General features: G+C 38.1%; 2 protein-coding genes across 2 annotated transcripts; both read right to left on the reverse strand.

Moving 5' to 3' along the window:
• Positions 1 to 1,458: 1,458 nt before the first annotated feature.
• On the reverse strand, positions 1,459 to 8,742 carry LOC139624384 (proepiregulin-like). The gene is made up of 5 exons (XM_071483460.1): positions 8,364 to 8,742; positions 5,188 to 5,271; positions 4,270 to 4,396; positions 4,017 to 4,163; positions 1,459 to 2,833 (listed from the first exon to the last, which is right to left on the reverse strand). Exons 1-5 carry the CDS (start codon positions 8,401 to 8,403, stop codon positions 2,767 to 2,769), a joined length of 465 nt encoding a protein of 154 aa, XP_071339561.1. The 5' UTR covers positions 8,404 to 8,742; the 3' UTR covers positions 1,459 to 2,766.
• A 976-nt stretch (positions 8,743 to 9,718) lies between these two features.
• Positions 9,719 to 11,826, reverse strand: epgn (epithelial mitogen homolog (mouse)). Its single transcript, XM_071483459.1, has 5 exons — positions 11,667 to 11,826; positions 11,224 to 11,355; positions 10,942 to 11,062; positions 10,595 to 10,747; positions 9,719 to 10,153 (listed from the first exon to the last, which is right to left on the reverse strand). The coding sequence occupies exons 1-5, from the start codon at positions 11,698 to 11,700 to the stop codon at positions 10,099 to 10,101; spliced, it is 495 nt and encodes a 164-aa protein (XP_071339560.1). The 5' UTR covers positions 11,701 to 11,826; the 3' UTR covers positions 9,719 to 10,098.
• Positions 11,827 to 13,413: the final 1,587 nt, after the last annotated feature.

The raw sequence follows: 13,413 nt of genomic DNA on the forward strand, positions 1-13,413 counted from the left end.
TGAGGGTGCAAAGACTAAAGTGGTGTTGTTGATTAACTTGACACCGGACACTGCACTCAGTGGGTCAGATGATGACTGCCATGCTACAAACATAGAAATTGTTTTGTTGTTTTAAGAGGAATTATGAAATGGCAACACTTGAGTTTGAGTGCACTTATCTAGCATTTATAATCAGTACATTCATATTTGATAAATGGTTTGTAGCTCACTATAACTTAGGTTAAAGCAGATGGAAGCATTTATTCATCTGCTGTTAACTCCTCCTGTGGACACGCATAAGTGGAGGCTGGTGTATAATTGGTAATAATGACAATATAGTAAAAGAAAGTTGTAATAATATAAAATATGTCCTCATAGGAATCCTTAATAAAATGTCTAAACATTTGTGGAATGTTTGTATACTGCTTATAGATACTAAATAGGGGCACTCAACGTGTTACCTGACGTTCCTGTAAACTATAAAAGAGATAAACACAAAAATAAAGACTCATAAAACAGAATCATTTTCATTTTATAATCCTTCAGTATCATTAGTGTTTAATCAGAGGGATCAAGGTATCTATTATGCTTTTAGTTTCACACGTAGTCTCTGTGCACCACTCTCGAGTGAAACAAGTAATGTGAGTAGTAATATAATGTAGTAATGTGATTGTATGTAAGTGTCAGTGAAGGTGACTCTGCTGACTAATAAGCACCCATTATAGTTTGATCATTTTCACAGATTCTTCTATCCGTCCATCCTGGCATCATATAGGAGTGTATGGGTCTTGACAGTTTTAAGTGTGCACAGGAACATGTCTGCATTAGCACCAAGTATGGACGGTGCAACAGTAGGATCTTAGATTTGTTAAAGAATTTTTAAAGTCATTACAAGTGTTAAACATGTGACTTTCATTTCAATAAATTTGCACATCCCTGAGGTGATTTGCTTTCAAATCCTCCTAAACCTGCAAACCTAACAAAACATCTAGTTCCCGACAGCAGGAGATAACAACGGTTACCAGCCAGGTGATCCAACCTCTGTAAAACATTTTGTTATGACGCAGCTAGGCTGAGTTATACTACACTTTCCCACTGCTACCACCGTGTGTCAGTCTTATTATTTTCATTGTATTTTTTTAGAAAAAAAAAAAGAACTACAGATCTAAAGAGGTTTTTAGGATATGTGAAGCTACACCATGAGTCTTTAAGCAGAACTCTACCTGAAGGAGCTACAGTCTGAGATAACACATACTGTCCTCCTGTAACCTACATTTGGAAACTTATCTTACTTTCAAGATGGTTCACTTTTACTAACTGTAAAATGTTACTCAGCAGACCAACATTTTGAAAGTATTATTGTGGCAAAAGACCAATGAATACGTACTTGGTACAAATTAAATTTCAAACTAAATCTGAAATCCAGAAAAGAATCTCTGTTATGAACTGAGAGAAATGAAAACGAAAGAGGACAAGCTGCAAATTTGAAATGTATTTTCTTTAATTATATTTAACACGTTTATACAGCTAATACTGCTATTGCAAAAATGTCATACAAAAAAGCTGCAGTCATTGTGCAGCATTTGGTGATCATCTGTGTGGTAAAGAGATATTTTCTAATTATTGATCACATGGAGGAAAAATGTGAGAACTGCATATATCAGACATGAGAAGAATGTGAAGACTCTCAGCTTTGCCCTTCAGACAGCAGTGAAGTACGACAGAGGGCACTGAAACAAAGACAGAAATTCATACAGGAGTAAAAAAAAAAATCCAGCTGTATTCAGGTTTGTAGCAGTAACAGAGTTTCCAGTGTACACATTAATACTTTAAAATAAATTATCAAAACGAGAACACATTCTGACCAAACAAAGACTCAAATAGTAAAACACACAACTGTTACACTCAGTGGCCAGTAATAATGACAACATTGGATATTTTTTAATATTTGTCATAGCTAAAAAAAAAAAACAGGGCACAAAGCAACAATAAATAAAAGCTAAACAAAGCAGAAATACTAGCTATAACTTAACAACAAGATTTAACGAATGATAAAACCGTGTCAATCTGTGCTTGAGCACGCAGTTTAAAAGAGGGAAGGCAGCACGATGGTGAAGACCTGAACATTTTTTATTCTCAATCAGTTTTATTTTTGTCTCTGAGGGATATTTAAAAAGAGGATACAAGATATGCAACCTCGCTGAACCTCAAAGATGAGCTCTTTGAAATCCTGAAATCAGAGCTTACGTTCAGCCTAATGTGAAGAAACTAAAACATGATGATATGATTGCAACCATTCAAAACCGGGATCTGAAGTGTGGAAGGCTTTTGAACTGGGAAGCTGAAAAAGGCACACAGGGAGGTTCACCGCTTGCTTCTTCTGAGAGCACAGTTCACTACAAGGGATCCGAAACACATTCATTGGTCCAACTTTTACCCCTCTTTATGGTTCATTTTCCATTAATTTTCCATGACCCTGTGTCACTACGGGTGGAAACTGCTTTTGTGTGTCTCAGTATTCATCTTTTCATACATGAGGGTAGCTGAAACATTAGACCCCACACACACAAAGCCGTTTCTTTTTTTAAGTTTTAATCTCTTTGTGCCCATCTCCCCACTTGATAAGGTGATCCAAAGCCTTGTAACATACTGTACTGCGAGCACGCACAATCCAGTAAACCAGCCACTGAGTGTAGGCTAATGTAGCGAGTCAAGTTACATGGCTGTATGTTGAAATTTTGCTGGTTTGCTGTTTTCTGCGGATGCGGTGGGTGTATGTGTGACGCTCTAAACCGCCTGGACTCCTTTGTAACCCTGCCGCCTCTGGTGAGGCAGGAATCTGTTTTTCTTATACCTGGAAAAAAAAGAAAACACAGCACATCATTTAGTGTAGCTCAAAAGGCCACATGTCCATCCTTTAAAAGAATCAATCTGCAGGTTGATGGAGTTTCAGTGTCCAAAGAAATAGCTTTGAGATCATTATCATCCTCTGTGGTTTGACGTGTCCCTGCATGAAACAGGATGTTGAGCCAGACCTTACGTCATGAGAGGCTTGAATCACCCTAAAAATCTATGATCACACTCTCTACAGCTGAATTTACATGTCACCAAGAACAAAATGCAAAAAAAAAAAAAGAAAAAAGAGTTTCAGTGTAAATGCAGATACTGGCAGAGGACACAAACATTTTTCATGTAACAAGAACTTGAAAACAAGCTACTTTTCATTGCACTTGGGGACCACATTTGGAGGAGGCCAATGGATTATTATAACCTGTGCATTAACGTGTGATCAGCATTTGAATGTCAGCTGGTTGAGCCAATTTTAATACTTCATATATGATCTGATCTGAGGTGATGGAACATCCATCTCACTGAGTTATTTATGATGAGAAACATGCCAGTCCAGTCGGAAATGAACTTATTCCAATTACTTTTTAGTTGTTATAAAATGAGTATAAGAATCTTGGGAGAAGACTTGCTACAGGGTTACTGATTTTGAAGCTAAATGTCACCTTGTTCTATGAAACTCATAAAAAATAAAAATAAAATAAAATACAATAAACTTATTTTACACTGGTTTTAAGAAAATAAGTTTAAAGTGAGACTTGTCTGTAAAAGGAAGAACATATAAAATTACTCCAAAATGCAGTGGAGTAGTAGCCGATAAAATAATATAAAATAACAGAAAATGTTCCAGTAACGTACAAGTAGATAAAAATTGTTGAAATCACTCATTTTTTGGCCACTTCAGGGCAGCACAAACAAGCCGTTAACACAATGTAGACAATGTAGACAGTGTGCAGGAGGAGAAGAGGGAGTTGGCAACAAAGCTAGTCTCCCACATTTGGAAAAGGCCAGTTCAAAAATAAAAAAAAATGAAATGATTTGGTGTCAAAAAAGGAGCTGGCTCACTGTCAGGTGAATTCCTAGGTACATCCCTAAAATACAGGCATTGATAACAGCCACAGCATCATTCCCAGCGTGAACAATAGAGTGCTTATTTCACACACACGTTCAATCACAGACTCAAGACTCACCATTTGAAGCAGAAGTACAGAGCTCCAGCCAGACCTATAATCAGCAGACTCACACAGAAAATGATTAGAATTATCTGCTCCTCTCCCATTGGCTGCATGACGAGCTCCGGACTGGCACACCTGGGGCCATAAAAGCCCCTCTCACAACTGCAAGACAAAGAGGCGAGTCATACATAATTACACATGATGTTTAAATGTAACAGACACACACACACACACACACACACACACACACACACAGACGGGATCATACTTGCAGTGGTGCTCGTTCATGTCCACCAGCAGCATGCACTTGCCATTGTTCAGGCAGTAGTTGTCAAACGAGCTGTCACAGCTCTGTGTTGACCGCTTCACCACACGATGGCGCTCCTCTCCCTGCCCTGAAACACCAACAACAAGACACCTGTGAGAAACCTGTTCATTGGCAACTCTGCGTCATTCTCACTGAGTGGCACTCTGCAGGCCCTGTGATAGACGTGGCCTCATTCCTCACAGGCTTGCAGAATCGGTTACATCTTTTAAATCATTAAGTCTTCAACAATGTTTGCCAATTTTTGATATTTTCAACTTGTTTCAGAGCTGCAACAATTAGTCGATTGATTATTTAGTCAAACGAAAGAAAATCAATTAATTATTATTATTTAAGTCATCATTTAAGTCATTTTTCAAGCCAAAAACATCTGATAGTTCCATTGGATTATATACATTTGATTATATATGCTTATACATCTATATATTTTTTTGTTGTTTTGGGTCTGTATTTCAGCACCCTGACTTTCAGCTTTAATGGTGTCTGTAGGTCATCACATCTGTATCATGGGAAAAGTGTACAACACATATCCCTTTGTATTCATTGTCAATTTTAACACCATCAAATGACATGTATAAGACAGCGTTTTTGGGTTGCAACTCTTATCATCAAATAATCTACCCATAATTTTCTCAATTCATTAATTAATGATTTTATCTACTATGTCTGAAAATTGTGAAAATCCCCAGTGTAACCTCGCAGAGCTCCAGGTGATATCCTCATATGTCTTGTTTTGTCTATATATATATATATATATATATATATATATATATACACACACACAACACATAAAACTATATATATATATATCCAGGAAAATTGCACGTAAGATTTCACACAAACAGTTGTCGGGGTGAATACCTGCATGTAGAGAGGAGCTGTCTGCAGTTTGCAGTCTGGATGAGACACTCTTGGTAAGTACATAGGGCCAGAGCAGCATGACACCTGTTGGACAGAAAATATTTGTCTCATTAGTGACACTGGATATGTGATCTGTTTTGTATGGATGCTGATTTTAACCACAGGTTATCCCTGTAGTGTGTGTGTGTGTGTGTGTGTGTGTGTGTAACTGCTCAGTGTAGGAAGCAGATTTTTTCCTGCACTTATACTGCGTAATATACGGTAAAGCTGTGAGAAGACAGTACAAGAAAAAAGTATAAAGTATAAGAAAATGAGTGAGGCAACATCTACCTCCCACAACCACGGTTCACTCCAACCATCTCTCCGCAGCCGTCTCCAGGGGAGAGACAGCCACCAACGTCAAAGTTTTATTGAAGGACATGGGGAAGAACTAACAGACAACATTGTGTGTAAGGTGCTACTATAACTAGCTGTAATTTGCCTATCGATGTCATATCAAGCGTCAGCAAACTCTAAAGACATTATTATTTCTACACTGTCTTATGACAGCGCTTTGTTCTACCTACCTACCTACCTCTCTACATGTGCCTCTATATTTTTTATTGCCGGACAATCCCATAATGCACTGGTTCCAAATAGTTTCGGCATGTTTCGCCTTAAAATGAAGCCAAGTCTATGTATGGTCCTTTTACACAGGTAGATTGTGTAAAGGGTTGTTTGACACATTGTTATCTTGGTCATTCAGTCCACAACAGCCACAAAATGATTTGTGTTTGTTGACTGTGTTTACATAACACTAAACATGCCACACTAGCCTAAAGGAAATATTCAAAACTCTCAAAAATCTCAAACCATTCCCTTTTGGAGAGAAACGTCAGATTCCCGGCCAATTTTTTTTTTTTTGTGTAAACTACCCCACCTAGCACATTATGTGGTGTGGCTCGTGTTGCCTGGCCCACATGCCTGTACCGGCCTGCACAACTTAATAATGCGTAGCGTTTGCAGACGCCCACATTCCTGCAGGCAGGACAGAAAAACACATGAATCTGGATGCAAGATGCGTCTAGTTATGGCTGGTTATGAATCTGGTTATACTTGCTGTAAAACCCTGTCCTTTGGGTTTCTGTTCCCACCTGTTGTTATGGTTGCAGAGATATTTTTCCTCTGTGTTTTCGGTGAGAGGAGACACGCTGGTTGTTGGGTGTTTCTGATGTGGCTGATTGGTGTAAAGTACACAAAACACTGGAGCTGAAAGTGGTGACCAAGCAACTTTTCTACATCACTTTTCAGTCTACATCACCAGCCACTGACTCACTCTTATGCAAAGGCATGTTATGTTCTCAAAACCCAAGATGGACATCAATGAGAATCAAACTTGTATTATTCCAACATTTTGTACAAACAGGTGAAACACTCATTCAAATGAAAACACTCAGGTGTGAGGTAAGAAGGAAAACAACAAACTTACAGTGGAGTATATGACCCACGTGATCGAGAGCAGTAAAGGAAGGAATGGTTATCAGTGGTAAACTGTTATCATGATAGATTACCGATTAATCAATAATTCTCAGTCAAAGTAATCCTGGACTTGCACTGAATATATACAAACCTCTGAGGTGATTTATTTATTTTTAGAAACTGCTAATGATAAAATTATTACATTTATATTTCTCTCAGGACTTGCAGCATTTGTTCATTCTCAGAGTATTGGAAAATACCTACATATATTTACTGAAGTACTGCTCTCAAGTACAATACTGAGGTTCGTGTACTTTTCTTGAATATTTCCTTTATATGTTACTTTACTAAGAAAAGAGCAGAGAAAAGAAAAATACAATATTATATGATACAAATTTGGGTTGTAGAACTTTGTTTTTTCTTCTTTCCTATCCCATTAATCATCTTATGACCCCACAGATCAATTATGTGACCCTCGAGAGGGGGGTCTGACCCCTCACTGGACTAAACCACTGATTATATTATTATATTGTATCTGTGACTATTCTGTCAAACAAGTACTTTTACTTTTCATACTTTAAGTATATTTTGTTGATAACACTTCTAAGGGTTGTAAATGAAGGACTTTTGCTGGGAGTAATGGAGTATTTTTTGTTGTATTAGTGGTCAGGTAAACAATCTGAGTACTTCCACCACTACAAGGTACTCAATAGTCTATATTACCTAGAATGTATTATTTCCTACTTAAGTTCATTATGTGACTTTTTGATGATTAGAATTAACCCGAACAGCAAGAATGCTAAATGACAGATTTAATCAGACTGCATGCACTTTCAAATAATAAATCTCCCATTCATGGTTTATTATTCAAACATCCCTCAGCATCCCTCAGGCTCTGGGCTCAGCATGGGCGTCAGCCTATTCACACAGGTATGTGGCAAAGTCCTTCATCTGACTCCTTCATCTGTAATGACTTGTTACTGAAGAGGCAAACTTCAAAGTTAACAAGTGGCAGAAGAGGAAATCAGATACTCTACCAGGTATTATAAATTGCTGCAATAGTCTGCCTCTATGTTCATGCTTCCAGCCCAGATAGAGGATTAGATGTACGGGTTAAGAAATGATGACATTTCAGACATGTTTAATCTGACATTAGCTACTCTAACTACATTTGCCCAAATACTGCACTTGAGTACAGTTGTCAGGTATTTGTACTTAGGTTGACTAAGTGACTTGACTTAAATCTTTGGTCGTTTAAGTACATTTTACTGATAATACCCCTGTACATTTTTCATTTTACTTGTACTGGAGTATTTTTCCACTGTCACTGGGACTTTTATGTTGAGAGTCTGATTATTTCTTCTTCTGCAAGCTCCAAAATAGCTGTAGTGAGCAGCTGTCTGATAAATGCAATAAAGTACCACACAACAGAGTGCAAGTATGTTGTAGTACTCAGATCCAAGTATTCAAACTATGGCTGATAGTCAAGACTCTGAAGTAATGGTACTCATTTTACAGGAAAAAATGGACCCTGTGAATGTTTTATTATGATACTGGATTATTACCACTAAGTTTAATTCCAATTCAACAGGGAGCCAGTTTAAACTACTTTATATACTGTTTGGTAGTTAAATGTAATTCATTGTTTTTTATTAACTGATCTAATGAGTAATTAAAGCTGTTAAATAACTGTCATGCAGAGGAAAGCCCCCACTTACCGATGAGTGAGAGCAGAGCTGAAGCTTTGCTGTTCCCCATGTCAGGAGCGACGGGTCGTGGACAGGATCGAGGAGCGAGGCTCGGTGGTGCGGCGCGGCCTCAGAGGGATGAGCCGGTCTGGATCGGAGCCGCTTCCGACCTCACAGATGAACTATTAGGGAAAGGGGGCAGGCGATGCCTCTGCTGGCAAACACGAACGGGAAGCCAATGCGCTCAGTCCTGCAGGTCTGGGTGTGGTGACGGATTCCTGTGATTTAGATCATGTCCCACTTTAAAGGCCCAAATAAAAAGACAGACCCTGCAGGCAGCACGGCAGCTGAGGGAGGAGCCGCTTCCCCTCCTGCCATCCTTCAGATGGAAGTCCAGACTTTACTTATCATTTCTTGCTTCAGCAGACGAAGAAGTCTCATCATCTTTTTCTTAAGAAAAAGTCATTGTACCAAAAATATAATTTAGCCTAATTACAGTGCAGTTTAATCAGCTACTTTCAAATTTTATACTAAAGGCAAAAGCATTTTTTATACTAACCTCATATGTTCTGTTGGTCTATAAAGTAGTAATAAAATAGCTGAAAAATAAATATAGAAAAGTAAAGGTATAGCCTATCTGAAATGTAGTGGAGTAGAGGTATATAAAGTATGGTATTTAGACAATGTACTTGGGAAATACTAACCTGACCTAAAATACCTGTAATATTAATATGAAGAATGATAATAGTAATAAAGTTTGTATTATCAAGATTTTCAGTGATGTATAAGAATGTTAAAGGACTTAAGTAACTTTGTTAATTCAAAACCATCGTTATTGAGTATTTTAAAAACAGCCATATAAAGACTTGAAATTATTGAGTCGGGCTACTATTTAGCCCGATATTTGATATTTACATATACTTCATTTATAACAGAAAATCTTTTTGTTTGCCATTTGTTTCTTTTCTTGTTTGTTCACATGTACTTGTTCACTGATGTGATGTGATTGTTGCATGATGAATGCTCTGAGTTTACATTTCTTTATTGCTTTCCTGTGTTTAAACAGATTTTATTTTTATTTTAAGATGCATCTTCAACATTAACTTTAACTAGTTGTCTTAACAGATAAAGTTACATTATAGTTATATCCCCTCTCTGTTTATTTAGATGGCTACATTACATTGGAGACATTACGATTCAATCTTTCAGTTTATTTTTAAATTATCTTTTCCAAAATGGTAAAAACAGTATCTCCTTCTAAGATAAAAATGCTTCTTGAGCCTCTACTACTTAAAAATCTTAAGTATTAAGTTACTAATAAGGTGTGTTTGTGTGTGTGTGTTTATTCTCCTTTTACCAACAGAAATTCAAGCCACACATAAATATTCATTTTCAAAAATTTATTAGAAAACTTTAAATAAACACTTTCAATAAGTTAGTTGCTACATTACAATAAATAGATACAAATATATTTCTCACCCTCAAACTTTAAAGGACAATGAAATGATTAATACCTGACCCTGTTCAATATAAAAGGCCAAATCAGGTCTGACACAGTTCGGTTTTTTCTCGTCCAGATCTCTTCATTTCACAGCATCTGCTTGTTCGAATCATATCATGGCCTGTTTCTGCACATCAAATGAAAAGTCCAATAAAGTACAAAAAGCTTTATGGAGTCGCAGAACTGCTTTGCGCGTCATAACTGACAATAGTGGTGACAGTGATGAAGATGATGAGGAGGAGGAGGAACAATGAGTTGCAGGAGTCACACTGACACCTCAGATGGTGCAGATTTTATAAGTGGTGGTGATTTGATACACCTGGAGAAAGAAAAAAAAAACATCTGTATTAGAATTTCAACATGTTTTTTTGAACCTACAATTGTTTTTTACTCATAATGAGATGCAAAAAATGTAAATTCATAACTGTAAATACACCAAACTGAAAAGTAACAATGTAATTTGAGCCTAAACTGTAACAATTGTGCAGCACAAGTCTGAAAACACTGGAAATCCCTCATTTTGTTTGATGTAAAAACAAAACCAAGACAGACTTGATGAGTGATTCCCAGAAAAATCTGGCTCACTGACTCATTACGTCAGAGTGCTGGTATTCAAAGAGCAGATAAATACATTTAAAAAAAAAAACCCAGAGCAAAGCTGAATATTTGCAATAATCACTTTCTAATGGAGGGAAATAAATAGATTTTTTTAAATCTCACATGTCAAAGAAAGAAAAGACCTATACAGTGGAAAACTCACCTCCTGCGGGCAAAGCAGTAAATCATGACAGCCAGGATGAAGATGAGCATGACTACCCCGAAACTGATCCCGATCGCTCGCTCTAATTCAGGCAGAGAGTGAATGCGATCATTGAAGAAATGGCACCGAGTTCCAATGTACGAGGACGTGCAGCTGCAGACAGAGAAATATGTGAGTGCATTCCAGCCCAGGGGTGAACACGAACCGACATGTGCATGTGGATACGAAACAGAAGTTTTCACTGATTATAACTAAAACATTTTCAGGATGGACAGGGCACCTCTATGGAGGGTGTAAATGTCTGTGTGTGTGTGTGTGTGCGTGTGTGTGATAACACTAGATCTTACATGCAAAAAGGCTCGTCACTGTCTTGGGGATACATGCACTCGCCGCCATTTTCACAGTAATTTTTATGTTCGCTTCCGCAGGATTTGTGAGAGCGCAGAACTCGAGGTTCCTCCATGCTGCCTGCAGAGAGAAAGAGCAGCATCAGAATCAGTGATCACATGTCATAACAAAGGTATGGGGGCCCATAATTGAGTGACATAATCTGGCCCCCACAGAGACCAACACTTCCCACACAGACTCCTACAGATCCCTTGTCCCTAGTCCAGAAAAAAGGCGCTTACTGTTGCTGAGCTGTGTGGTGAGAGCTGGATCTGACAGAGGAGGAGTCGCTGTGGTTTGCAGGTTGTTAGTCACAACTGCAGATTGTCCTGCTGTGGTGAGGAGAAGCAGCGCTGCCACTGCTGAGAAGATGGCTGCAAAACAAGAAAATATTCATTTAGATGATTAGAAATGGTTTATTTTTGCCCTGTTGTGCTGCAAAACCTATTGCTTTCTAGTCAAGATTCTTCTTTTGCAGTTATTGTGTTTTTTTTTACTCTAAAACATGGTGCTTTAAAGTAAAACAATTTGGTGTAATTTCTATTGGTACTTGGTATGACCTCTATGGAAAGGGTTACATCACACTTTAATTGCTTTGCTATAATCAAGGACTATTAATGCACATTGATACACATCTATACATCAAGGAGTAGAACATTTTACTAAGATGAGCAAAGACACTTACCCTTCTCCAGGTAGGTCGGTCTCTGTGTGAACATCTTCTGTCCTGGCTGTGTGATGTCTGATGTTATCAGCTCGACTCCTTCTGCCTGAGCACTGTGATCTACAACAGGTTTCTGCTGAGCTTTTATACTATACTCTCAGCCAACGAAACAATTTAAACAGCCAATCAATCAACCAAAAGGTTTCGAGAAAAATGAGAAGCATTTCCTTAAAAAAAAAAATCCATCTGCATCATTTCCTTTATTTGCAGCGACTCTCTGCATGCAGAGACAAAGTCTGAAGGCTTGTTGATAGTGGTGGTGGCACGTTATTACCCACAGGCTCTTTAACTGTGGTTTCTTCTTTGGAAGTCTCTGAACCCACGCATGCCCTTGGCAGATTGATAGTTTCGCTCAAATGCCTCCTTTGCACTTTTGGGAGGTTGCTTCATTGACAGTTACAAGTGTTGTGAAAGCCTTAGGTATCATTACAAACGTTTTTGCCAATGTTTTTTTTTTTTTTTTCATAGCTGCCTCTAATTTTATGTGTGACAGGTGACAAGATAATGTTTAGAGAAGAAATACAGAAACACAGATGACAGACAGTGTAAAGATGAAATGCAGAGCTGGCAGCCAAAGGTCAGATATCCAAGACAGAGGAAGGTTTAACAAAAGGTCTTCCCCATGAATCCCTGGCCAGCAGTCATCAGGTTTGCCGCGTGGTTGCATAGCAATCTTTAAAAATGGTACATTGAAAAAACTTTGTCGTGGTGGGGGACCTCCTAATGCATGAAATTCCTCAGTGTCAGGTGAACAGAAGTGACTGTCGAGTCCATGTGTAATCAGAGACACAACAAGAGAAAACTAGGAGTCTGCAGCCATGAGAGTGGCTCTGTGAGGCTGTATTTACACCACATTCGTGCCAGATTGGAGTTTTTCCAACTCGTAAATAGCATTTATGACAATATCCAAGATGTAATTACAACTGGTAAAGTCAAACTTTTTTCTCATAACTTTTGGCACTTACTAACACAAAAGTGTCTGAAAATCAAGCCAATGTGGATGCCTAATGTCAGCCAAAGCCCATTGTTTAATGTAATGAAACCAAACTTATATTAAATAGATGCAGTACTTACTACCTACACCAAGTTCTCCTACTGCACTGAAACTTTAGTGATGTCCCTCACTTGTAAGTCACTTGGGATAAAAGTCGGTGAGTGAATATAAATGTAAATTGTGAGAATATGTTTTCACTTGGTTAATGCACAGTATTTCAAATCCTCACACAACCAACTCTGTGATCATATGACCTTCTCGAATCATCAGATGACCTGAACACTCGAAGAAACATGGAAATTCTTCTCATCTCAGCATCAATCCCAGGTGACTTAAATGTGGGAAAAGGTAGAGCTTTTGGGTTAAATGCTAAATTATAATTTGCAAATGTTTTTGCTTATTTTAACATGTTAGCATTTGCCAAATACCACAGAACAGAAAGTACAACTGATGGGAATGTCTGGACATTTGAACGCATTTGGTCATAAACCAAAGAATTGTGATTAGGATTCAGCCTCTAGGGTCAATGGTAGTCCATCCAAAAATATCAGAGATATTTCAGCCCTTTCAGGGCTCACCTGACTGTCCTTACTGCAGCAGCCTGTTTTTGAATTTGACTCAGGCCCTTTGCTGCATGTCGTCCCTTCTCTCTCGTCCCTAACTTGCCTCTCTCTCTGTGACTGTCCCTGTCATAATAAAACCAAAAATGGCCAA

Source organism: Trachinotus anak, unplaced genomic scaffold (genome assembly GCF_046630095.1).
Source record: "Trachinotus anak isolate AG129_WGS33_773 ecotype Australia unplaced genomic scaffold, CSIRO_AGI_Tana_v1 ptg000008l, whole genome shotgun sequence".
NCBI classification, from domain to species: domain Eukaryota; kingdom Metazoa; phylum Chordata; class Actinopteri; order Carangiformes; family Carangidae; genus Trachinotus; species Trachinotus anak.